The sequence below is a fragment of the Equus przewalskii genome, chromosome 13, assembly GCF_037783145.1.
Source record: "Equus przewalskii isolate Varuska chromosome 13, EquPr2, whole genome shotgun sequence".
NCBI classification, from domain to species: domain Eukaryota; kingdom Metazoa; phylum Chordata; class Mammalia; order Perissodactyla; family Equidae; genus Equus; species Equus przewalskii.
In genome coordinates, this window is record NC_091843.1 from 33,336,953 (window position 1) to 33,362,591 (window position 25,639).

Below are 25,639 nucleotides of genomic sequence, written 5' to 3' on the forward strand. Positions count from 1 at the left end.
AAAGAATGAGTCATGTAGAATACCTCTCCTTTAAGGAACAATATTCCCATGATGATTTCTTCCACAGAAAAAACACATACACACCACTGACTCCTAATTGTCAATATAAAGGACAGCTAATTTTCAACTGGACCTTCTAATAGTGACTAATACATATACAAAACTGCCATCTAGAGGTTGAGCACTGAAACAAAGTCTGTTACATAAGCTGATCCTTTGTGGAAAAAACACACAATCTTACATTCAGACAATCTCACAAGGACACTCAAACAAGGACATGTGCACATACCACATACCAAACTAGAAATAATAAGTATTATTTTAGTTTAAAATTAGCATGGTTTCCTTTTGAGACCATAAATTGGAAGAAGGTGCATAAAGCCTTTTATCTTGTATAGCAATATATATAAATAATAGGTTATTGCATATATAATTTGAAAATGGAGTCTTCCCCCAGCAGCCTCTTTGCACGGATACACTTAATGCACCTGTATTCACTCTCAGCTTACAGATGACTTGAAAAGTCATGACACCACAGGAAAAGGAACACCACTGAGACAGAAAAAATAGGCTCAAAGAAACACCCACCAAAACTAAGGTTTACTCTAAGGAAAAAGAAGTCCCAGGTTTTAGGGTAGAGAAGAAAATGAAAAGTCACAACCTTTTGCGACCCAGGAGTGCATGGGGGGGACTACTATTGCATTCCATCTTCAGAACAACCCGCAAGGTAGGCAGGATAAGCCCATCTTACAGATGCGCTTAAACCACCCGCCCAGACTCACACAGCTAGGAAGACGCAGATCCCAAATTCTAACTTAGGGCGGCTTCGATCTATCACCAGCATCACGGAGCCTGCTATAAAAACATACTTGAATCGAGGGTGATGACTGATGAGAGGGTTAAGGTTGATTTTTCAGATCCATAAATCTTTCTAGCCTTCGTTATTCTTACTTTAACCAACATTCCATTTTCCTGGGGGTTTTCTGTCCCACCTATACAGAAATGCAGATTATGTGAGTACTTACTGAAGTTTTAGTTTAAATAGCAGCTAAAATGATTAAGCTCCTATAGTCTCTTACACAATAGTTCACCAAAGTCCCAAGGGAAAGAACGAAATAATGTAACTCAAAAATTGCATTACCATAAAAAACAAAATTGAACAACCACACGCACACAGTACTATACTAAAAGCTGCATAAAATGATGTTATTCTGCCTCTGGATGCAAATTACCTGAGACAGATATTTAGAACTGAACAGAAGTATATAAAACATGCCAAATTAAACAACGAGCCAACCAGTATAAAGAAAAGCTCATATACTGTGCAAATACACAGTTCATGGTGGGAAGACAGGGACAGAATTGCCAGTGTGTGTGACATGCCAGGCTGGGACTGGTTCAGAGGAAGGCTGTCTCTCTTGACCTATTCGTGGAACGACTGCAAAAGGAAGACTTCAGATTTGGTTTGAAAGAAAACTCAGATGAAGACTTTTAAGAAGGAAAGTCCAATAGAGTCACAGTGTTTCATTGAACTTTGTATCTCCATTGTCAGAGTCTCTGGCATGTAGTTATGCTTAATAAATGAAGGAGAGAGGGAACGAACTCAGGGTGTTCCAGTCACGCCATCATTGTCTGTAAAAATGCAAGGGGTAAGTCCCTCTGTTTATTACATTTTCCCCACAACATTCTGGTCTTCCAAGTTTGCTGGAACACTCTACATACTGGTATTTATACATTTAATTGCACGAATGTGTGTGCATGTATGTATGTGCACGTGTGCACCCATTCTACAACCAGAGGTGAGCTCTGTGAAGCCAAGGACTATGCTCGTCTTGGCCCCCATTACACCCCTAGCACCAAGTACCCTTGCCATCTCTAATAAGTTGTCCTTTTGCTGTCCACCTCTGGAGAGCGCCAATGCTGGAAAGGGGGCATTTAACACTCCACATAACATTTTCAAATGTATGGACTTCTGCTGGAGTCAGCTAGTCCTGGAAAAAATAAAGCATTCTAATTGTTTCCCTTTCCCAAGTATAAACACGGCCCCTCAAGAGACTACATTGATTCAGTGCATCAAAAAGAAGCCTTTTGTTCCTATTATTTTCCATATGGTTTAGCGGCCCCTCCTGGAAAACATCTGGGAGAAAATGTCCATATGTCACTTACAACTGTGGTAAATTTCTTAAAAATAAACAAATCCAGAGATGCTGGGTGATGACTACCACCAGGATTCTTTGGCTTAAACAAATATTTTCCCTACATTGGCTCATTACTTTCCATAAGATGCTGCATGGTGGAGTTACTTATTCAAAGTGACTGAAGACAGATACGAGCGAGCGAGCGTTAGCAATTTGCATGCCATTACCAGTAACGGCTGCGTTTAGATGAGGTCCCATTTTAACTCAGGAATTTTACACTAAACTCCCTCAAAAAGAGCTGATATAATTTAAGGGGAAAAAATGATAACTCTAATCTTTATTCAATTAACCAATATAAAATATAAACCTTCAAATTCTGGGTGCTATGGCAAAGTAATACAAAGGTACAAGAGAATGCTTCTTTATTAAGGTATAAGAACGGGTAGCTTTTAAAAAACGAATGAAAGCTTAGGCTACTGTAAAGAGTATCCAGAACCAGGAAAATAATTTATGGCAATGGACTGCTTTGTGAAGTGGGGTTCCTTGTCAATGGGATTGCTCAAGGAGTGCGCGTTGGGCCATCGATCTAAGAGGCTGCCACCAGCCTTGCTGCCGCTTCAGTGAGAGAGGCCCTCCCTATCCAAGAGTGTATTTGTCTGCTGGGGCTGCTGGAACAAAGTGCCACAAACTGGGTGTGGCATAAACAGCAGAAATTTATCATCTCACAGGTCTAGAGGCTAGAAGTTCCAGAGCAAGGCGCCAGCAGGGTGGGTGCCTTCTGAAGTATGTGAAGGAAAAGTTCCTCCATGCCTCTCTCCTAGCATCTGGGGTTTGCTAGCAATCTATGGCATTCCTTGGCTTGAAGAAACATGACTCTGACCTCTGCCTTCATGTTCACATGGCGTTCTCCCTGTGTACATGCCTGACCCTCTGTCCAAATTACCTTTTTTTATTTTTTATTTTTTTGCGGAAGATTAGCCCTGAGCTAACTACTGCCAATCCTCCTCTTTTTGCTGAGGAAGCCTGGCCCTGAGCTAACATCGTGCCCATCTTCCTCTACTTTATGTGTGGGACACCTACCACAGCATGGCTTGCCAAGCAGTGCCATGTCCGCACCCAGGATCCAAACCGGCGAACCCTAGGCCGCCGAGAAGCGGAATGTGCGCACTTAACCACTGTGCCACGGGGCCGGCCCCCAAATTACCTTTTTTTATAAGGACACCAGTCATATAGGCTTAGGGCCCACCCTAATGATCTCATTTTAACTTGATTACCTCTGTAACGATCCTATCTCCAAATAATTTTCATTTTCAGATACTGGGGATTAGAACTTCAACATATGACTTTGGGGGGTACACAAGCAACCCATAACAAATATCTTCCTTTCTTTTTAGCTTATTGTGACAACACCACACAACTACTACAAATCATACACATTTATTTAAAGTGATATCATATTTTTCTTTTCCTCCCCAAAGTCCCAGTATATAGTTGTATATCCTAGTTGTAAGTCCTTCTCAGTTCTTCTATGTGGGATGCCACCACAGCATGGCTTGATGAGCAGTGTGTAGGTCTATGCCCAGGATCTGAACCAGTGAACACCAGGCCGCCGAAGTGGAACATGCGAACTTAGCCACTATGCCACCAGGCAGGCCCCCATATCATACTCTTAATGCTGGAGTCTTGAAATTGAATTTAAAAACAAAACCAGAAGGGAAATTCAAAGAAGCATCACAGTGATTTGTTGGACGTGATACCTTGATCTAAGCAATGTTTCAGGTTGGAATTGAAGAAAGACACAAGAATTTCTACTAACTTCAAGTTTTCAAAGTTGGGAACAACAAAATCCTTTTGAAGGAAAGCCACGGACATGAAGAGCTAATATCAGCCTGTGAAACATTTGCTCAGAATAGACCAGGAGTCTTCTAGCACTTTCTCAGGTCTGAACTTCCCTTAAAACTGGTTCTGAAAAGAGGAAAAAAAGGCAGGCACTAGAGAAAAAGGGAGAGGTGAGAAGGAATTATGTGGAATAATGTAATTATGTGGAAGTCAATACGGAAGGGTGTAGGATACAGAGGAGGTACTCGTAAAAGCCTAGTTTTGGGATGTCAAAGGTAAAAGAACTTAGAAGAGTTAAAAGTAGATTTCTGAAATGTATTCAGCATTAAAGAGGATCTTTGACATACAAAGTTCAAAAACTATAGATCTAAATGCCAAAGCTCTGAATTAACACTTAATTTGATTTGCAGCTCATTCACGGGTCAAGAAGTCACAACAGTTCTTCCTATAGGACGGAAATGTCAGGAACTAACCCCTTTCCATCAGGATTTGAGGATTAACAAACTGACAGCAATGTGTTGGGATACAATGAAAATAATCAACTGATAAATGGCGCTATTGTTTTGATTTCTCACTCAATGCTAGTCTCCCTAGATAGAGAAACGAGTGTCATCTTAAAAATAACAGGTAGAAGAAGACACATACAAAAAAACCTAGCATCCATGGATCACCTACTATGTGCCATGTGCCTGGCCTGTGCTCTGTCTGCATTGCCTCTTTAAATTGTTAGTCATGTGGGCACTTTCTGAAGGTCACAGAGTAAATATAAAAACAGAAGCAAGTTTGTGGCTTTAGTTCACCCACCATCAGTTTAGGTGCCCAAAGCAAATGGTCAGAGTAAGAAAGCACTTCTCAGATTCGACAGCCAGTGAACTGAACATTCAGGGGTGTCTCTGAAATGCAAGTACCGATAGCATTGGGCTCATCACTCAAAAACATTTCTAAAATATCCTGAGTTTTGAGGCAGCACCGAGATGCCCTGGAATGAGCTCCTACAAACCTCAGTTCAAATCCCACCTGAGCCTTGGGTAAGACTCACCCGTTTAAACCGCAGATTCCTCAGCAGTTAACAGGGGAGAAGTGGACCCATACCTCCCTGGGCTGTGTGAGGACTACTTGAGATATGTATGAACAGCGTTCAGCTTCCAGAGAGTACTCTCTTGCCGCTGGTTCCCTCGCCCATCCCTCCTCCATCTTCTTTTTTTTTTTTTTTTAAAGATTTTATTTTTTCCTTTTTCTCCCCAAAGCCCCCCGGTACATAGTTGTGTATTCTTCGTTGTGGGTTCTTCTAGTTGTGGCATGTGGGACGCTGCCTCATCGTGGCCTGATGAGCAGTGCCATGTCCGCGCCCAGGATTCGAACCAACGAAACACTGGGCCATCTGCAGCGGAGCGCGGGAACTTAACCACTCGGCCACGGGGCCAGCCCCATCCCTCCTCCATCTTTAACTAAAAAAGTGGGTCTTATTGGGGTTGTTGATGCTTTTTTCCTAGTAATCTGTATCAGAGACTGAAATCACCTTTTCTACTAGCTATATTCTTCTCCATATGGGTAAGAATTAAGCTTCTTGGTAAAGGAGACTGATTTTTTGTTCTAGTTTTGCTTTACTGTTGTTTCTTGTTATTATGTTTTTCATACGGAAAACTTTTACGTACTCTGAGAAAATTGTACTGTGATAGGTATGGTGTTTAATGTACCAATTATGAGTGAGAATAAAGGACAACTTAAGATCTTGTTCAAAAAGTGGATTTCAGGATCTCTCCCCCAGAAAGTCAGACTGCAGGTCTGGGGCAGGAAGCAAGAAGCTGCAGTTCTAAGAAGCACCTGCAATGGATGCTGAGTGCAGGTGTCTCTCACCACACAGAGGGGATGCTGATGTGATCAACTCACAATATTGACCTCCTGGAATATCACTTCCTGAAGGCTACAGCTTCTGTTACAAAATAACATGAAATATCAGGACTGAGCCCAAAGGATCAAAGTATGCAACCTTAAAAACCCACAACCTGCATAGTCTAAGTCAAATGAATCACTCTTTAGCATGTATTTATATCTTGATAGAATAAAACATTAACAGCCAGTACAGAAACATTTCTGTATTCTACAGCTAACATACTCTAGGGGCATTTTCAGACCTTACACTGTTAACAGAGCCATTCTCTCCTTTACTTCCACATTTCCTAGGTGCTAAACTTGCCTGTTATCCCTCTGCTTCTCCAGCCCAGCAGGCAGAGCTGAGAAATCTGCAGAAGGCAGAGTTGAAAAGGCAACAACAGGACAGCTGGCAGCAGGATCTCCTTGCAAAGTGCACTGGGGAAAAAGCACAGTGTAGGAATCTCCCAGAAAACAGGACTTTTCTCTTTTCCCTCTCTCCTCAGTCCCTCCCTGGATGGGTGAGGAAAATGCAGACACTGGGGTCAAAGAGGAAAAAGATAAGGAAAACACTGCTCAACTGTAACCCAATCTTTGAGAACAAAGATGATGACCTATAGAGAAAACTGAGAGAAGTTGTTTCATAGATGTTCTGTGTTCTTTTAGGTGATAGTCAGGAAGGTGCAGCCACAAGAGGAGACACAGAAGAGGCTCAGGTAAATGAAGTTTCTTATACTCACAGGTGCTAGAAACACGATGCATGGAACACCACACATGGCCATGTGGGAAAGAACCAGCATCAGCCAGGAGGCAGAAGGGGCAGGAGGGGAGAGCCTAGGCCAAGGCCTTCATCAGAGTTTCCATGGGAAAGGCAAGGCAGGGCAGAGTAAACAGTTTAGGGTTGGCTAATCTGAATAATTTCAGGGGTCACTAAGCTATAGGAGTGGTCCCTAGGTGCCTGGTAACTGGCCCTAGATGACGAAGGCAGAAGAACATTGCCTCCTGGGGTGTTCAGGCCAGATGGAGGAGGTGGGGCTCTGGACTGGTGCGTCTGCACATTGATGGCATGCTCCAGGCTGCGCCCTTGGCTATCTCTAAGAATTGGCTAGCCCTGAAAGGGGCAGTCTCTCCCCAGCCATAAAAGTTTTTAAGGTGTCAAACATCATAATATACAGAAAATAAAAATGATAAATAATCCAATAGAACTATCTACTCACCTCCTGTTTATTGAGAGGAGATTTAGGAGCCTCATCCTGAACCACAACTGAAACCCCTCCATGTCTTACCAAGGAAACCAGAGACAGCAACTTAGAAGAAATTGACTTCCCAAACCCACTCAGTATGTTGAATGTGACACATGCTGTCAGCTTATAATTGGGACATGCAAACCTTTTCTGGGCATAATAAAGGGGGAAGGTGGTAGGAAATGCCTGCAGGATGGAAATGAGATGGAGGCACCATGGTGAGTTTTAATTCCCTAAAAAGCAACTTTCTACAACTTCTGGGGAAACTTCCGAAGGAGAAAACAATTCAGCTCCAGAAAGCATCTTAGAGCTTGTTTTTAATCTAACAGAGACCTGCAATGGGAGGCATGCCCTCTTCCAAACAGCCCTGCAAACAGATGATCATCTCTAGGAACTACACCTTTGACCAGCACCAAACAACAGGCTCTGCTTCCAAACACACATATCCTCTGAACCTCTTATGGATGCCAACATGGATTCCCTTAAATTCCATGCTTAGGAAGAGAGAAGCCTAGAAGAGCTTAAAGCATCCTGAGTTAGGATTTGTTTAAAACCAAGAATAACCAATTTTAGTTTGAGATAGACTTTTTGCAATTCCCCTTTGCTACCCCAATTCAACCTAACCCCCCATGCAGCCATTCTCTATTACCTTACCCTCTCACATTCCCAAACAGAGTGAAGAACTGGGGTACTTTCTTTTCTTTAAAACATATATTGACTTTTCTACATTTAGAATGTAACCCCATGAAATATCAAGTCTGATGAACATACAGGACAAGCTAATTAACAGCCAATAATAATAGCTAATACTTGTTGAGCCACTCTGCCAAGCATTTTATATGCATTACCTCCTTGAACACTTACAATTCTAAGAACTAGGGACTATTACCATCTTCATTTTCCAGAGAAGGAAATCAGGGCGCTGTGAGATTAAGTAGCTTGCCCAAAGTGACGTGGCTACTAAGCAGCAAAGTCAAAATGTAGACCCAGGTGGCCTGAGTTGAGAGCCACAGGTATAATGACTAAACCGCTAAAGTGATGTGGTTAGTTTCCATGAACTTCTGATTTAGGATAAAAGGGCCTGCTCTTTCCATGGGAACCCTAGCAGGCTCCAGCAGACACGGTGCAGAGACACCACACCATGGGAAGGCATTCCTAACCTGCCAACGGGGAGGAGCACACTCCAGGCGATACTCACTCTCTGCATGCTCTAGAGCCGGGGAAAAGTGGCCACGGGTACATGTCCCATGGGAAGGCAGGGAAGGAAGCAGTACCAGCTTGATAAAACGGTGTGGCTTTTTTTTTTAAAATAAACAGGAGAAATTAAATGGCATTTTATGAGAATCATGCTGAGATTTAAGGATCTTCATGCTAGCATTGCTGATCTTGAACACAGCTCAAATAAGCTTAACACGTGGCTTTCAATGAAAGGATTAACCTGTTGCCAAGTAAAAGTGTTTCAAAGAATAGGAATGTTGTCAGACTAGCTGAACACCATGAAATGGTACAACTTAATGAGATTCTATAAATCTCGAGGAGACTCATCTCGCAAGTGGTTTTCTGTCTTTCCTGGGTGCGCACACACAGTGGTAGGTGAAATGCTGTAACTAAAAGCTGTTTTTTTTTAAATTGAGTAGAACTTCCACCCTTCCCTTTACCCAATTCCTTTTGAATCACTTTATTAAATTAAAAAAATAATTTTTAAAATAAAAAAATCTCAAATAGCTGATACAGTCATGCTAAAGAGTCAGTTTTGTTTAAACATCTACTCAACCTCCTGAGACATAACACACACTCCTGAGCAGGGAAGCCCCATCATGAAAATAAAACCAACCAATTGGCAGCTCCATGATGGACCTCAAAGAAGGGGAGGCTCCTTGGGAATCTGCAACAGGCCTGAGGTCTACTCCAGACTGAATGTCAGTAGAGGGATGGAGAAGGGAAAGAGTGGGGGAAAAAAAACGCAGAGTTCTGACTGAATGGAAAAGGTAAGAAATCCATATTCAGTACTATCCGCTCTTGAGACAAGTGTGACAGCTACTCACCTGTCTACTGCTTCTACGTCAAAGCAAAACCTCTTCTCAATAGAGTCTGTTTTCCGCCGTGTGCAGGATTTCAGGGTGACTGATTCATCTTCTCCCTGTTGGGAACACACAGACTATCAAGATGAGGCCAGAATGTGGGCCCTGCTCCTCTCCTAGACAAGCGTGCCACAGAACAAGAGTGATCATTTCATCTTCTCAAACCTGAGTGCCCACGATGACAGGAGGTAGAAGGTTGACCAGAAACCTTCTCAAGCAAGAGCCCGATGCAGCTATTACCTGTAAACCACGTTCCCTTTAGAGCCAGATGTCTCTAGTACTGGTAGATCCTGATGGTACAGCACCAACCTGTGCTAGATTAAACTCTTGTTGATAGTGTTTTCCTTTAATTTGTAGGTTTGATAATAGCTGAAACAAGATGATCTTGAGGTCTCCTCCCTACTGAGCTTCTCTGATCTTGGTTCAGGCGTCATTTCTCAGGAAAGCCTTCCTGGACCAGGTCCAATACCCCCAGATGTGTTCACATAGCACCATGCACCTCTCCTTCCCTCACAACACTGATCATGGCTGACACTTTCTGTTGATATGAGCAATGGTTCAAATAACGTCTCTCTCCTCATTAGACTCGAAGCTCCCTCAGGGAAGGAACTCTATCTGTTTTTACTTACTCCTGTGTCCTCAGAGCCCAAATAGGCCCTGGAACAGAGTAGGTGATCAACATATATGTTTTAACAGCTTTACTGAGGTACAACTACTGCATAATAGACTGAACATGTTTAAAGTGGACAATTTATGAGTTTTGACATCTGTATACATTCATGAAAACATCACCACAATCAAGTTAATGAACATTTCCATCACCTCCAAAAGTTTCCTGGTGTCCCTGTGTAATCTATCCCTCCACCCAGTCCATTCCCAGGCAAACAATGAATCTACTTTCTGTCACTATGGATTAGGTTGCATATTCTATAATTTTATATAAATGGAATGTCCTTTTATATGTGACTTCTTTCACTCAGCATAATTCTTTTTTTTTTTTTTTTTTTTGGCGAGGAAGCTTGGCCCTGAGCTAACATCTCTTGCCAATCTTCCTCTTTTTGCTTGAGGAATATTGTCACTGAACTAACATCTGAGCCAAGCTTCCTCTATTTTGTATGTGGGATGCCACCAGAGAATGGCTTGATGAGCAGTGTGTAGGTCTGCACCCAGGATCCGAACCCATGAACCCCAGGCCACCAAAACAGAGCACACAAACTTAACCACTACACCACCAGGCAGGCCCCTCAGCATAATTCTTTTGCTATTCATCCATGTTGTTGTGTGAATCAAGAGTTTATTTCTTTTCATTGCTGAGTAGTATTCCATTGTACAAAGGGAATATAACAGTTTTATCACATAGATAAGTTATTGCCTAGAAACATAGAGGTTTCTGTCCCTGATTTCTTCTCTTTCTGTCACACAAGAATTTGTTAAGTTTCCTGTTTCTCCCGCCTCTGCCAATCTTTCTTTCTAAACTAGGGGTGAATTAGCAAACTTGCCCAGTTTGTTGCAATAACAGGAAATGTGACTGTGTATGGTAAAATTTAACTACCCACTAATATCAGAATAGCACACAAAAAGGAGACCTAGGAAGAGACAGTTTATATTCAGAAGCCTTACAACTCTTGTCTTTAACTGAATAGCTAAGATTAATTTCTCAGCTTGAGAGCTGTTCTTTCAGTGTGTACACATGCGAGTGTAACACCCAAACATATGGGATTCTGACCATGGTAATGTCTAACTGTATTTCAGAATAGCCATGGGCCAGCTTCCACTTGCAAAGCTTATGAGGCGGTGTCCCTGAGAAATGAGAGGGAACAGCGGATCTATAAAAGTGTCAAATACAAGCAGAAAAAAGAGACATATTCTGTTCCAAGGATAACCACACCATACGAGAAAAAATATACAAAGATGATCTGTTCAACTACTGATGGTTTAAAAAAGGGGAAGACATAGATAACAATCACTTAAACAAATAAATGAAAAGCTTCAAGTGACAAGCAAAAAGAGAGGCAGGCTGTGCTACAAAAGACTAAATTGAGGGGATCTGACCTTATCAGCAAGGTCAGAAAAGGCTTTCTTGGCCTGAGATTTGAAGGATTCACAGGAGATAAAACCAAGAGAACAGAATCAGGAGATGGAGAACAGCAGGTGGAAAGGCCCTGTGGTCAGGGTCCACAGAACCCTGGAGAAACTGAAGGGAAAGTCAATGCATCTGGAATCCCAGAGCAAGAGGGAAAGTGGAATGAGAAAGGGTTGAGGGAGGCAGGGGCCAGAGTATGCTGGCTGTGGTCTGGTCTTATCCTGAGAGCAGTGGGAAAATAATGAAGGGTTTCAGGCAGTGGAAGAGACAGGGTCAGCTGTGGGCTGCTCCGAGCTCCTGCAGGGAGCTGCCTCATCTCAGAGGGTAAGATGCGGGGAATTCTCCTTCACCACACACGGTGTCTGGTCTCCAAGAGGATGGAGCAAATCTGCTCACATCTCCTGAACCAAAGCTAAGAGAAAAGCGAGTACTGTTAAAGGAAAATAATCCAAATGAAAGGGACAGTGAAGGGAGAGAACGGGTGGAGAAAAATCATGTTAGGAAAAGAAAACACCCTATTATCTATGTTACGTCTACTTCCAGCTCCTGGAGAGCTTTGTACAAACACATATATAAAGATATCACATGAGTCTCTGTATTAAATTGAGAAGACATCATCTCTAGAGGGCCAGTCTGCATACTTCCACCACCCTGAAGAAACAGAGTGACGTCAGGGAAAGCTGTTATATTATTTTATATATATATATATATATATAGAAAATTATTATTATTATTATTATAGGCCTCAGAATCAGGAGACGCAGACTCCAGAATCAGGGTTTGAGTACCAGCTCGATAATTCATTAGTTATATGGCCTTAGAAATCATTCATTTTTTTCTCTCTGAACCTCAATTTCTTCTTTTATAAAGGAGGAAAACTGGATCAAACAGGATAATATAGGACAATAAAAAGACTTATAAAACTATAAAACATAATATAAAGATAAGAAATTATTAGGAAAATTATTTATTATAATATCAAGCTCCTAATAAAGCACTCATCACGTGCCAGGCTCTGCCCCAAGAAGTTTATATACACAAACTCATATAAAGCTCTTAACAACTCGGTGAGGTGCTTACTATTATCTCACCAAAGTATTAGGAGTCCCAAACATCCACCATAATTGGCCTTTGCCCTTCACTTTCAAGTGTGATAAGAAAGGAGCAGAGAAAATACAAGAGAGTTCTTCATTACAGGGTTAAGAAAGCACAAGACAAAAAGCACCCAAGTAAAGATTGTGTGAGAGAATAATTCAGTGAAGCTGGTTCCTACAAGGACTAAGAGTTGGAAAGGACTGACTCAATCCAAGGAGGGCAGACCTCACTCCATCTCCATTTCATGAATACTAGGGGACACCTATTAACACAGAGTTTTAATATTCCTTCTAACTCTGTAATTTCTCTGTTTTGATACTTTAACATGTCTGTTTTCTGGAGATTATTCCACCCCAGACAAGCAACATTAAAAGGGCTTTGGCTTTTTTTGCTTTGATACAGGGAAGGAAAAGAGATGCTGATAAACCCTTGTATAGTGACCTAAGTAAAAGAAAGCCAGGAAAAAAACCTGGAAGAGGTAGAGAGCAAAGGGGGCAGCATGGCAGAGTAGCTAACAGTAATGATGTTACTAGCATCTAACATCACTGACCCAGGCAGTCTAATTTCAAAGCCAGTGTCCTTAGCCTCTATACTGTAATGCCCACACACGTGCAGACCCAACATGCTGCACAAAAATGCACCACAGAGAGGACAGGGTTAGAATGCTTATAGAGGTCTAACCTATCAACAGATCAGACACAGCTGAAAAATTATTTAAACTAAAGATACAACCAGAGAAATTATCCAGACTGGAGTCCAGAGGTTCAAAGAGATGAAAAATAGAAATACTTTATTAAAAATACTTAAATATCTCCAGAAGGAGAGAATAGAAAGAACGGGGCGGGGGCAAAATCCAAAGTGATATAACTGGTGAGAATTTTCCAAAGTTACTAAAAGACACCAATCTTCAAATCTAGAAAGGCCAAAAATTCCCGAGCACAACAGATTGGGGAAAAAACATTTTACACATAGGACCATCATAATGAAAAGTAGAATAATGAAAGAAAAAAGGAGAGAAGCAATTAAGAGCAGCCAGAGAGAAAAGACAGGCCACCTGAAAAGAAAACGCACTCACAATCAGTGAGATGCCCAGAGGCGAGGAGCACGGCTGGAGCACAGCCAGGAGCTCCCAACAGCAGTGACCCAGGGAGCCTGAGGCAGCCTGGCCACGCCTTCCAGAGATGGCCACAAGAATATCTCCCATCCCAATGCTCTTCATACGATGTGACTTTGACACTCCTCCCATGGAGAGGCAGGGTCTGCGTCCTCTCCCAATGAAACTGGATGGGCTTTTGTGACTGTTTCTACCAACAGAGAAGACAAAAGTAAGGCAGAATGACTTCCAAGGCTAGGTCATTAAAGACAACCCAGTCCTGCTTTCGTGGCTGCAACACTTGCTCTTGAAACCTTTAGCTGCCCTGAGGCCACTGTGCTGTGAGGAAGCCCAAACTAGCCCACAGAGACCAGATGGACAGGCCCTGAGACTGTACAGAGCAAGAGGGCAAGAGGGAAGCGAAGAAGAGAGGACGAGAGCAGGAGAAAGGAAGAAAGCTATGTCTGAGCAGCCCTGAGCTGCTGCTACAGATCCTCACTGTTCCAGCTCTACTCACCATCTGAGTGGAGCCGCATGAGAAACCCCGAGCCCAAACCACCCACCCGAATGCTTGCCGAATTCCTGACCCACAGAAACTGTGAGAAACACTAAAATGATTGATTTTGTTTTAAAAGTCGCTAAGTTTTGGGGTGATCCGTGACAGAGCAAGAGATAACCGAATCATCTAAACTGCCAACTGGCTGCCCTCCAGGTATCAAGTGAGAGTGACATGAATCAGATTCACAGGATGAGGTCACCCAAGAATTTCTAGCATCTAAACACATTGGACACACTTAATATCGTATATATGTGAAATACAAGAATCCTTAATTGCAATTCCTAATATAACTTAGAGCTAAGAATAATTACCTTATGTTACTTTTTAGGATACTGTGCCTCCTGAACTACTGTATGAAAATGAACAAAATTACAGTGAAACATTGGAGGTGTTACTTTATACGTGCATTATAATCATCATATGTTAGCCAAGCAAATCAAGCATGAAATTTAAAAAATGAACTCACCCCCTTTCCTCCTGACTTTTGGTCAAATGGTACCATGGTGATTTGTTTGGAATCTCGTTGATACGTACAGTAGTGCTTCACCCAAGAGGTTCCAAAGTGACCTGCAAGGTAATGTTTCCATAAAACATGTCTACATGTCCACTGCATGCCGGAGAAACACACAACACACAACACTCAGCCTTCCCTTCAACTGTTTCTGGGGCAATATATTCTCCACATCAGCTAGACTAGAATGGGCAGAAATCTGATCCCACAGCCTGGAAATGGAACCAACCCAGGGCTTTCCCCAGGGACCAAAGAAGACTGTTTCCCACTAAATGCTGCATCCAATGGGTCTTAAAATATAAGGGAAGTAGAGGTTCCCTGGGGAAATTAATTCACTTTCCCATCATCACTCTCCACGCGAAGTCTTCTTTCACTCCCCTGACAGGAGTAAGATGACTGAGGAAAGAACACAGAAAGGCTCCTCAAAGTGCTGTCACTGCTCCCATCTGGTGTGACAACTTCATGCTTCCCACACAGCTGCGCTGCCACTCTGTGTGCAGGCATATAGGGGTTCTGACCTACTTCCAAACTCCTAATTTTCACTTTAGCAGAACTCAAGAAGATGTGAAAAGCAGACAGGAAAACTCAGAGACATCAGAGACGCAGAATGGAAGTGACTGTAAATGCCCAAATGTAATCTAAGGAGTTTGCCCTCAAAATTGTCCCTCGGGAAAGAGAGAGATGCCCTACAGTCATATTCTGACAAAGTCTCTGATTTCACCTGGTGCTTGGCCAATTATTTTGAACGACAAAGTACTATTAGAAGAAAAAGGCATTATTAGCCTGCAAGGACCTCAATCAATACTAGTCATAGACGCTTACAGAGATCACACAGCAGAAAAGGTTAAAAAAAAAAAAAAGTAACAACGTGAAAAGAGGTTTAGCAGACATTCAATAACTATTTTTCAGGGTATGAATGCCCAGTGCAAGTGTTGGATGTCACTTAGTAAACTTAAAAAGCAATACAGTAAGTGTCTACATTGAAGCATCAAGGAAAAATGAAAATATCAACCATTCTAATGTATTTTCATGGCTTCGAGAAAAAATTCCAGTGATAGCACACCACAAAGATTTGAAAAATACTGTATCTTAGACAATTCTAGCACCAAAATAAGGATAGTAATGGATTTAGCTTAATAAATAAAATAGGAATCCATAAGTCCATACTGACAATAGAAAGACAGATGGATGGATGGATGGATGGATGGATGGATGGACGGACGGATGGAGAGATGAAAGAAGGAAGGCAGGCAGGAAGGACAGAAGGTAGAAGGAAGGAAAGGAAGTCACTTCCTTACAGTACACTGAATGGCAACTACTAAATGTGGAGGGAGTGGCAGAGCTGAGAATCACCATTTTGCAACCATCACAGTAAAGATGGTTCAGACCAGGATTGTCAATGGATGCTAACTCTATGGGAGGCAAAATTTGATGAGGAGAAGGATATGGTCTTAAGGTGTCTCCCCACAGATTGCTAATTAGTTATAAGGAAAAATAATGACAGTACAGTGGAAAAACAAGACAACATCTTGACTGGGTGATCAAAATTAACATCACCATGGGGGGGCAGATGGCCATCCTTGGTCTCGAGATGTGGTACCCAGGAAGAATACAGTTACTTACATAGGATTAGATCAGGGATGCATAACCTGAATCTATTCATGAAGAAACACTAGACAAAGCCACACTGAAGAAAATTCTCTAAAAGAACTGGCCTATATCCTTCAAAAATGTCAACGTCATGAAAGACAAAGTAAAGCTGAGGAACTGTTCCAGATTAAAGAAGACTAAAGTCATGATTACAAAATGCAGTAGGAGATTCTGTACTGGCAGAAAACAAAATGCTTTATGGAAGCATTATTGGGACAACTGACAAAATGGAATATGGACTATCATTTAGATTAGCTATCTCATCAACATTAGAGTCCTGGATGTGGTAACTGTACTGTGGTTACATAAAAGAACATCCTCAGTTTTAGAAAATACACTGAAGTAAAGGAGCATGGTGTACACAACTTGCTCTCAAAGGGTTCAGAAAATTAAAAGGTGTGTGTATCTGTGACTGTGATGTGCACACACACACCCTTACAGAGAGAAAGAATGATACGATTGTGGAAAAATGGTACAAACTCGTGAATCTGGGTAAAGGTCATATGATTGTCCTTTACACTATTCTTGAAACTTTCTGTAAGTTTGAAATTATTTCAAAATAACATTACATAAACTTTCAAATAGAAAAAAGGCTGTATGTCAATGACATGCTGTGTTAGAGAATCAAAATGTGGCTCTGATGATAATCAAGACTTTAATGTTGAAAAAGTATATGACATATTTGAATACTGTATAATGTAACAGGAAAGTGCAAAGAGCAATACTGATTTTATATACGTAAGTGAGCAATATGAATAAATTAAGTATTACAAATGAACATTGAACTATATTTTCGCAGTCCTAAAAATTTATATTTTCAAGTTGACCTTCAACTTTTCGGGGTCAATCTTCTTACTGGGCAAAGAAGGCATCACCTTATATTTAGGTGTGTATGAAACACACAACTAAAGTAGCTTCCATTTCTTACAAATCTCACCAAGCTCATCCCTGTAAAAATAAGAGACATAAAACCCTCATCACAACCGACACTCTAACCCTCAACCCCACTACTGCCCCCACTGTCACCAGGGAAGAATTTTAAACCCAAGCAAATTTCTGAGTCATCATTAAACAGAATAATCTCTGAAACCAACTGGTCTAGTTGTTTTCCATCAGAAAGCTTCCAGGAGCAAAGACATTTGCCTAACCCTAATTCAACAGAAGGACAAGAAAGAGCACAAAACCAGCAAAAATCCGAGAAGAATAAGGTGCCCAGCCAAGACAGCAGGGGTGGGAGACTAGAAGAACTATCCATTAAAGAACAATTCACAATTCACTTTCCTTTCTCCCTCGCACTGCACACAGGAACTAAGTCTGGAAGTGCTGGCCCATAGCATGGCTCCGTCACAAAGGCTTCCCCAGGCCTAATGCTCGAGTCGGTGAGTCATCATGGAAATGTCAGCACCTGGCATTTCTTCCCTTGACATCCTATCGGCAGGGCAATGGATCTTCTTCCCAGCTCTCAGAGCAAGCTTTTGTTTCCACTTTTCATAAAATTTAAGTGTTGGAATGACAGGAGTTGAAGAGAAGAGGGGAAGGCCTAAGTCATGATTGTGTGGGTCTTGATGAAACAAGTCTCAAATGAAAACAAAATCACTAAATATTAAATCCATCAAAGGATATCATGGCTTATAGACAATAAGGTGTAGCATGCCAGACCTTGCCAAGGCCTCTCTGCCCAGGCTATGGTATATAAAGCTAAATGAAGGGAACAGGCACCTCAAGAGTAGAATGACACCAGGGAGAGAAGAACCACCCCAGAGCCTCAGTGAATTCCAGGTTTCAGGGAAGTCCCAGTTACAAAGAAAACAGAATACATCACTTGGAGGTAGACAAGACCTGTGGACATCAGCCTTCCCCTAGGAAACTGAACTATAAAATAACTCTCATTCATCCAAACCTATATTTATAGAACACTCCTCTAGGCCAGGCACACTGGATACACCCCCCACCTTCTGAGCAGAAGGCATGAGTGCACCCCAAGCTGGTAGTCGTCGGGGCACTCACGTTTCTCCTGAACGTAGAGGTACCCTTCCATGGTGTAGGGACTGATGGTCTTATGCTCGAGGGGATTCTCCTTCATCTTTTTCATCAGTGATTCCACTTCTGACCTGGTGCCTTCAAAGCGATTTCGTGTCTAGGATGAAAGGAATTTTATTTAGATCAAAGAAACAAAAGGCTATTCCCATCTTGTAACAATTCAGAACATCAACCAATAGAATCCTTAGATCTAAAACAAGAACAGGAACATTCAGCCATCTAGGAATTAGTTAAATATTCACTTTCAAAAAATATACTTTGGCCTTAAAGCCCTATACCACAATGCCTCTCAAACTGTAGGGACATCAAAATCACCTGAGGAACTTGGAGAAAATGCAAATGCCCCGGTCTTATCCCTGAAGATTAATTTAGTATCTCGGGACCCAGAAACATGCATTTTAAATACGCATCCCAGGTGATTCTGATTCAGATGGTCCATGAGAGGGTACCCGCCCAGCTCCCCTTCACGACCGAGGTACTCCTTTCTCCAGCTACAGGGAATGTTGCTTGCTGATGGCTCACAGATGAGTACCCCCTCAAAAGGGAGCTGCTTCACTCAAGGTTACTACTTGCCCTGGTTACTCCAGGGCAGCCTGCACCCAATGACTAGTTGAGGCTAGGGGCAAAAGGAGAAGGGGTCAAAAGCCTGGCCCCCTCGCTTCTCTTCGGCCACTCTGAAGGACCATCCCAGCTCCAGGGTGCCCACGGCATTTGACTGAGGCCTCTGTTGCAACTGCATCACAGCTCAACATCTCCTCCTGCAGGGCCTGCTGCCCTCAGCCTCACAGGTGTGTTTGCTGACACTGCTTCCTGTAAACCTGCTACGTGTAAATCTCCACTGCAGAGTCTGGCCTCTGAGGAAGCCGGCCTAAGGGAAGCCATGCTTTGTGAAACCTTCTCTGAGACTCTGCAACTTCCTGTTCTCAAAGACACTCAGAGAATCAAGTCGGGGCAAGCCCCAGGCTTCGAAAAGCCACAAAATACAACCCACAAGGACGCAATTGGGTTTATTCTCTACAAAGGATGGTCTAGGGACAAAGACAACATGCAGACTCACACGACCCTGTCGCACACTAAAAAATGGGGCTAAAGCCCCAGTAACTGCAAATCAAAGAGCCATAAGCAGGATTCTGAGCACCAAACGGTCCTGCCGTCTAAAATTTGAGAAAGGAGATGGGGACTAAACCACACTGACTTGGATTTCCTGTCAGCCTTACTAAGAGTTGAACAAGAGCACATCCTTTGAGCCGGAGGCCAGCATGTGTTCCCATCCCCCAGCCCCTAAACACACTCTCCAAAGTCTCGTGTGGCCAGGCAGCTCCATGCACAGAAGGGAGGCTGGGCTGGGCTGGGCTGGGCTGGGCTGGGCCCTCTACTGCCAAAGAAAATCCTGACTCTCGGGCTACAGATTTAAACATAATCATCAGCAACACTTCCAAGAACATAAATAGTGCTTTGAAATAATGGATAAGAGGACGATGCCCTAACCTGGGACCACCAAGCACCCTAGAAATGCCTGGCCCCCCCAGTACCCTTTGAACTCAAGCAAGACCATCCTCCTCATCTGCATTCCAGTGCAGATAGGTGATTTCTATGCAACCAGACCCACACTTTGTTTTTTCCTTTCCTTAACCAGGAAAAGGAAGCCTGCCCCTTTGCCCACTCACGTTCTGTATGCTAATGGTCAGCTGTGTCTTGAAGTCGCCAAAATCCTTGGCCAGTTCATAACCGTGGTGATAGAAAGTGAAGAGTCCTTGCAAGAATGCCAGTAGCTGCAATGAAGGAAGAAGGCAGAGTTCACATAAGCATGTTACAGAGGTAGTATGTAGCTGCAGCTGAGTTCCCAACCCTGGTTTGAAAGTCTAGAACAAAGTAACAATAATGGCTATCTTTACTGAGCACTACTTACATGCCAGGCACTGTAACTTTATATGCCCTGTCTCACTGAATAGACACAACCACCTATGAAGTAACTGTGACTGTTATCTCCATTTTAATAACGAGGAGGCACATTCAGAGAGGTTGAGTAACTTGCCCCAAAACACACAGCAAGTAGCAGCCAGGCTTTGAAACCAGGTCTCCTTGGCACCAGCACCCAAGCTTTTACCCTGTGAGCCTCACCACCTCCTAAGAAAATCATTTCATCAGAAACTGAAGATCAGGGCTCCAACTCAGTCTCTTTCTAGTAAATTTGTAATATCAGGTTATAATGCAGAAGGGGGTGGTTATACTGAAAACCAACAAGAAGGGAGGCAAGGAAGTAGGTGTGTCCTGAGTCTGCAGTCTAACCGGCAAAATCAAATCAAAGTTACTCATCCAGAGCAGACTTGAGCTCAAGTGTTTCTGTGCTTTCCCTAAACTATCTCAAAGTAAACACTATGGATTTCTTTATTAAAATATTCCCATGTCCCCACGTTTTCAGTTACCATGGTCTCCCTAAATGCTCATTTAAATCCCCTCAGGCTAAAAGGTAATAAGCCCATTCCTTGTTTAGTCTTCTCTTCAGTGAAGAGGGAAAACATCTGTTAACCACAAGGCACACAACACGCCTTCATATGCTTACAAACTAGTGATGTTCCGCCCCAGCCCCTGCCAGCTTTCACTTCTCCAGGCTGAATAAATGCTCCTGCAGTCTTTCCTTGCAGAGCTACATGCAAACCTCCCTGTTGTTATGCTTTCCTGGCCCCTTCCCTCGTTCTACAGATCTCTCCTCAGCTCCAAATCCCAACCTGAAGAAAGGATTATAATAAAAGCCTGAATGAGGCTCAGAAGGACCAGAACCTCGCTCTATCACAAGCTCAGCTCTATTGCATTCGGGGACTGTCTGCGTTCTAACTTGAACCTCTCAGTGCTGACTCCCCTTTCTGAGTGGTCCACGCTGACCACCCCCCGACCCGCCTCTAACACATTACACCATGACACAGTTGCTTAACTTACATTGTTGTTCTTAATTTCCAGTCCCTAAATGAACATGCCTTTGCTTGTTAAACATAATCTCACTTTTTTTCACCTAACTCTCCTTTCCTGAGAGGCAGCCCTAACAATGATGGTTAAGGGAACTCATCCCACCCCTGTCCTCTCACACTTTGCTCATGGCAGGAATGGCAAGCACCAAGGTATATGCTACTTTGTCTGAGGTCAGAGGAGAGACCTGTCTTCCAACAAAGCCACACGCCCCTCCCAGGTCATCAAAAGAGCTCTACAGCAAAACCCAGCCTATAACATTACAGTATCTTTCCCACTGCCATTAGCCCCAGAGCATCTATCCCCTTAGATCTTCATGGGAGGTCAGGGAGCAGGCATTTCTGGGTCCTCTGGCTATAAAAACATCTAGTGGCACCATATACAGATCCCTAACAAATCAATGAATGAGTGGTAAGCCACACAGTCACCAAAGACTAATAATGAACTCTTTTCTTCAAAGATGACCAAAGGCTTTGGACGTAGTCTATATAAAATACCTTGAGAGGAAGGTCCATAATTTTCCTTCTAGATGGCTCTAGCAATAAAGAAGAAGGGGTTCTTATGCCAAATCTAGTGCTAGTATTCACAATGAAAATTCTTCTCTCTTATCTCTTCCCTTCCTGCTGTCCTTGAATGCTATGAACTGTCACTTTTCCAAGGCACTGAGCCATCCTCCACTGGAGAATAATGAAGAGCAGCAGCTAACTCTAGGGTCATTTCCCTATTAACGCTGACTTTAAGAAGTCAACAGGGCCTCTCTTGCCCAGGGTAATTAAATATTCTCACACAGCTAAGACATCCCCTGGGCACACACACACACAAAGTGCTCCAAAGGCAGAGAGTTGCTAATATTTATTTTGGTTTCACTTCCTTTGGTAGCATGGCTGATTGTCCTTTTTTCTACAGGAAATGATTCCTGAGATATTGTTATCTTTGGCCCACTCCCCTTCCTTCTCCCCTTGTAGCATCTTTTCTCCCCTCCCCCAGCTCCTTAACATCCCCTTCCCACAAACTGGATGAACCTTTGAACCTATTACCCAGGCGGAAATGAAAGTCCACTACTAAGGGGCTAGGTGGGGCCCACAGAAGGACTCCAGAGAAGGAAGGACCTGTCTGCCTCAGAGAAACGCTTCCACTCAACACTCAACACACAGAGCTCACTGCAGCCTCACCTCAGATATCAAATAAGAGAAGTCAGCACATCCACCCAGGCTCCTCCCTAAACAGTCAGGACACAAAATCAGAGCACGACAAAGGAAAGACCAAAGAGAGACCTTCCCTACCTCTCTTTGCCTTCTCTCCATCCTTGTAGTCCTCAGAGACTAACCGTAAGAAAAATCTATCCCTATTTCATAGCTGACAACATAGATATAATTTATTTTTTAAAAAAATAAGCAAAAAGGTAACTGCTTCATTTAGTGTTGGCCACATCATCCTGGACTATCTGATAAATTTAGGTTGTTTTCATCCACAGGAGAGAGCTACTACTAAGGGCTGAATTTGTGTCCCTGCCCAAAAGATGAGCTGAAGTCTTCATCTCCAATACCTCAGGATGTGATTTATTTTTGGAAATAGAGTCTTTACGGAGGTAATTAAGTTAAAATGAAGACATTAGGCCCTATTTTAAAATGACTGGTGTCCTTGTAAAAAGAGGAAATTTGGACACAGAGAAACACACAGACGGAAGACAGCCATGTGAAGACAAGGGACAGGAGTGACGCGTCAATAAAGCAGAATGCCAAATACTTCCAGCAAACCACCATAAGCCAGAGGAGAAAGGAAGGATCATTTGCCTACAGGCTTCAGAGCGGGCATGGCCCTGCTGACACCTTGATCTTGGACTTTTTGCCCCTGGAGGTATGAGGCAATAAATTTCTGTTGTTCTAAGACACCTAGGTTGTCGTCCTTTGTTACAGCAACCCTAGGAAACAAATGTAGCTACCAAGAATCATTCATGCACACCACAAAAAGGACAGAAGTAGACTGACGAAAAGCCGGGCTGGTTGAGCCATGAAACTCCCTCTGACTCATCATTTACAGGAGGATAATAATGCTACCCACTATGCCACTGGGTTGTGGTAAAGATGGGGATCATCTATGTAATGGGCTTATCAGCACAGGAGTGCCAGCAGGAGCTGCTCAGCAAGAGGGATATAATCAAACTGATACGTGAGAAGATGTACTGTGGTGACAGGGTCCAGGCCAGACTGGAGAAGCGGGAGGCCCAGGACAGGACATAACAGACCAGAGGGAAAAGAAGGAAGATCTGCAAAGGGGCAGAAGGAGTGAGAAAGGACAGGAAGGCACAGCAGCAAGAAACATCCAGGAAGTGAAACTCAGAGGATGCGGAACCTGATGAATGTGGAGAATGAGCTCTCCGTAGCACTGGGTAACCTTCAATTATGAAAACTCAGAGAACAAACAGAACGTGCTTTGCCTTCGTGAGGCCAGTATGTCATTACCTGCAATCCAAATCGCCAGAACATTTAGCACTTCAACAATAAAATAAAGGCTTCCAGGGCACACACAAAAAAACACATGGCTTAGATCCCAGTAGTCTGATTTTTCTTCCTTGGAACACTAAAATTTTGTTTCTTTTTCTGAAGGTCAATAACATCCCGGTACTTGAAGTTACTTTCTAAGAAACAAATGAACATAGTCAATGTGCACGGAAGTTCCCTGAATGGCTGGAAGATTCCCTCGACTGCAGCCAACTCAAAATATGAATACTCCATCCCAGGTACCCCAGCAATTTAATTCCATGGATTTCTTGCTGGTTTCCTTTCCACCTGTAAGCAATCAAATGCTGTTTCATACGGATAAAGAGCCAGACCATTCCAGTTCTGCTATTTACTACATGTGACCTTGGAGAAGTAAATAAATGCGCTTCCATTTCTTCATCTAAAAATAGAGATAGGGGCCAGCCCTGATGGCCTATTGGTTAAAGTTCAGCTCGCCCCACTTCAGTGGCCCATGTTCGATTCCCAGGTGTGGAACCAAACCAGTCATCTATCAGTTGCCATGCTCTGGTGGCAGTTCACACAGAAGAACTAGAAGGACTTACAACTAGAATATACAACTATGTACTGGGGCTGTGGAGGTGAAAAGAGAAAGAGGAAGATTGGCAATAGATTAATATCTGGGTAATATTAATCCAGCAAAAAAAAAACAGAGCTAAAGACATATCTACTCCCAGAGATGTTACAAGACTGAATGACATAATGTAGGTAAAGCAGGTATTAGCACAGTACGTGACACAGTTTCTGTTAAGATTATCAATTGCTATTTCATGTGCTTCTTTCGAACAATCTAAGCCACTGGCTCTTTAACTTTAACATTAAACTTTAATGTGTGGCAGAATCACCTGGAGAGCTTACTAAAATACAGATTACTGCTTCCCCAGTGAGGTTGTGAGAAACTCACACACAGCAGCTGGGTCTTCAGCATTTTCTGAGGTATTCAGTAGATAAATGCTTTTAGATTTACTAAGACTTTTTATATTAAAACAGGTAGGCCCTGTTAATATTGGCACTTGACTCATTTGCTCATTTGAGGAGACCCTGGGTAGTCAAAGCTGACATATTATTCCTCTACTTCAGAATAAACAATAATTGTTAACTCGGCACTAGTTAGCAATTATATAATAATTGAATGCTAAGTAGGTTAGCTCTGTTCTAAGCATCTTATACAGATAAACTCAGCTAATTCTCATAACATCTTTATAAGGTAGGTGGTATTATTATACCCACTTTGCAGATGAGGAAACTGAGACTCAGAGAAATCAATTAACTTTCCCAAGAATGCACAACGGCTGAACTGGGATTTAAATCTAGGCAGTCTAGCTCTAGAGTCCTTAACAGTGATGCTATACTGCCTCCCAAAACACTCAAGACACTGTATACTACAACAGAATGCCAGGAAATAGAAAGATAAATCCTTGTAGATTTCCTTAAAAAATAAAAAAAGGAAGAAAAGGAGGAGGAGGAAGAGAGCCCACCCAGATCAGCAGTGATCCAGCTGAGCTTAGCCAGATTGGCTGAACCCCGCAGATATGTGAGAAATAAATGTCTATTGTTGTATGGGGTTTTGTGGTTAGTTACGTAGCAAAAGCTAACAGATACAATACCTGGCACTCACTAGGAACACATACTGAGAGATGAAAATAGACAACTAAAAATCTCACCTAAAAATGCAGGATGCAACTGATCAAAATCAGGCAACTGTAGAATAATATCAATCAATGTGCACATAAAGATTATTAGAATCACACTGCTTTTTCCCCTCTAGAAATTCTAGTAAAAGCAGATAAAAATGCCAAAGGCTAATTCTATGTGGCAGCGTTTCAATTCCTGCCCTGACCACAGGAGATGAATCTTCAGTAACCCTTTGACTGAAACGCCGGCTCTCAAAGAGCTCTGTGCCTCACAGGCCCTGCAGACAGACAGGGATTTTGACCTGAGACCACGGCAG

The 25,639-nt window shown here is 42.6% G+C and overlaps 1 protein-coding gene across 5 annotated transcripts in view; it reads right to left on the reverse strand.

Annotated features, from left to right (window-relative positions):
- ARHGAP26 (Rho GTPase activating protein 26) overlaps positions 1 to 25,639 on the reverse strand; it is a 424,946-nt gene that overhangs the window by 275,222 nt on the left and 124,085 nt on the right. For all 5 annotated transcript variants that reach the window (XM_070570505.1, XM_070570506.1, XM_070570504.1 and 2 more), the window contains exons 7-10: positions 19,873 to 19,977; positions 18,173 to 18,302; positions 14,471 to 14,571; positions 9,139 to 9,233 (exon numbers count right to left, since the gene is read on the reverse strand). In XM_070570505.1, the coding sequence (XP_070426606.1) occupies positions 9,139 to 9,233; positions 14,471 to 14,571; positions 18,173 to 18,302; positions 19,873 to 19,977 (431 nt within the window). The remainder of the gene's footprint in view (positions 1 to 9,138; positions 9,234 to 14,470; positions 14,572 to 18,172; positions 18,303 to 19,872; positions 19,978 to 25,639) is intronic.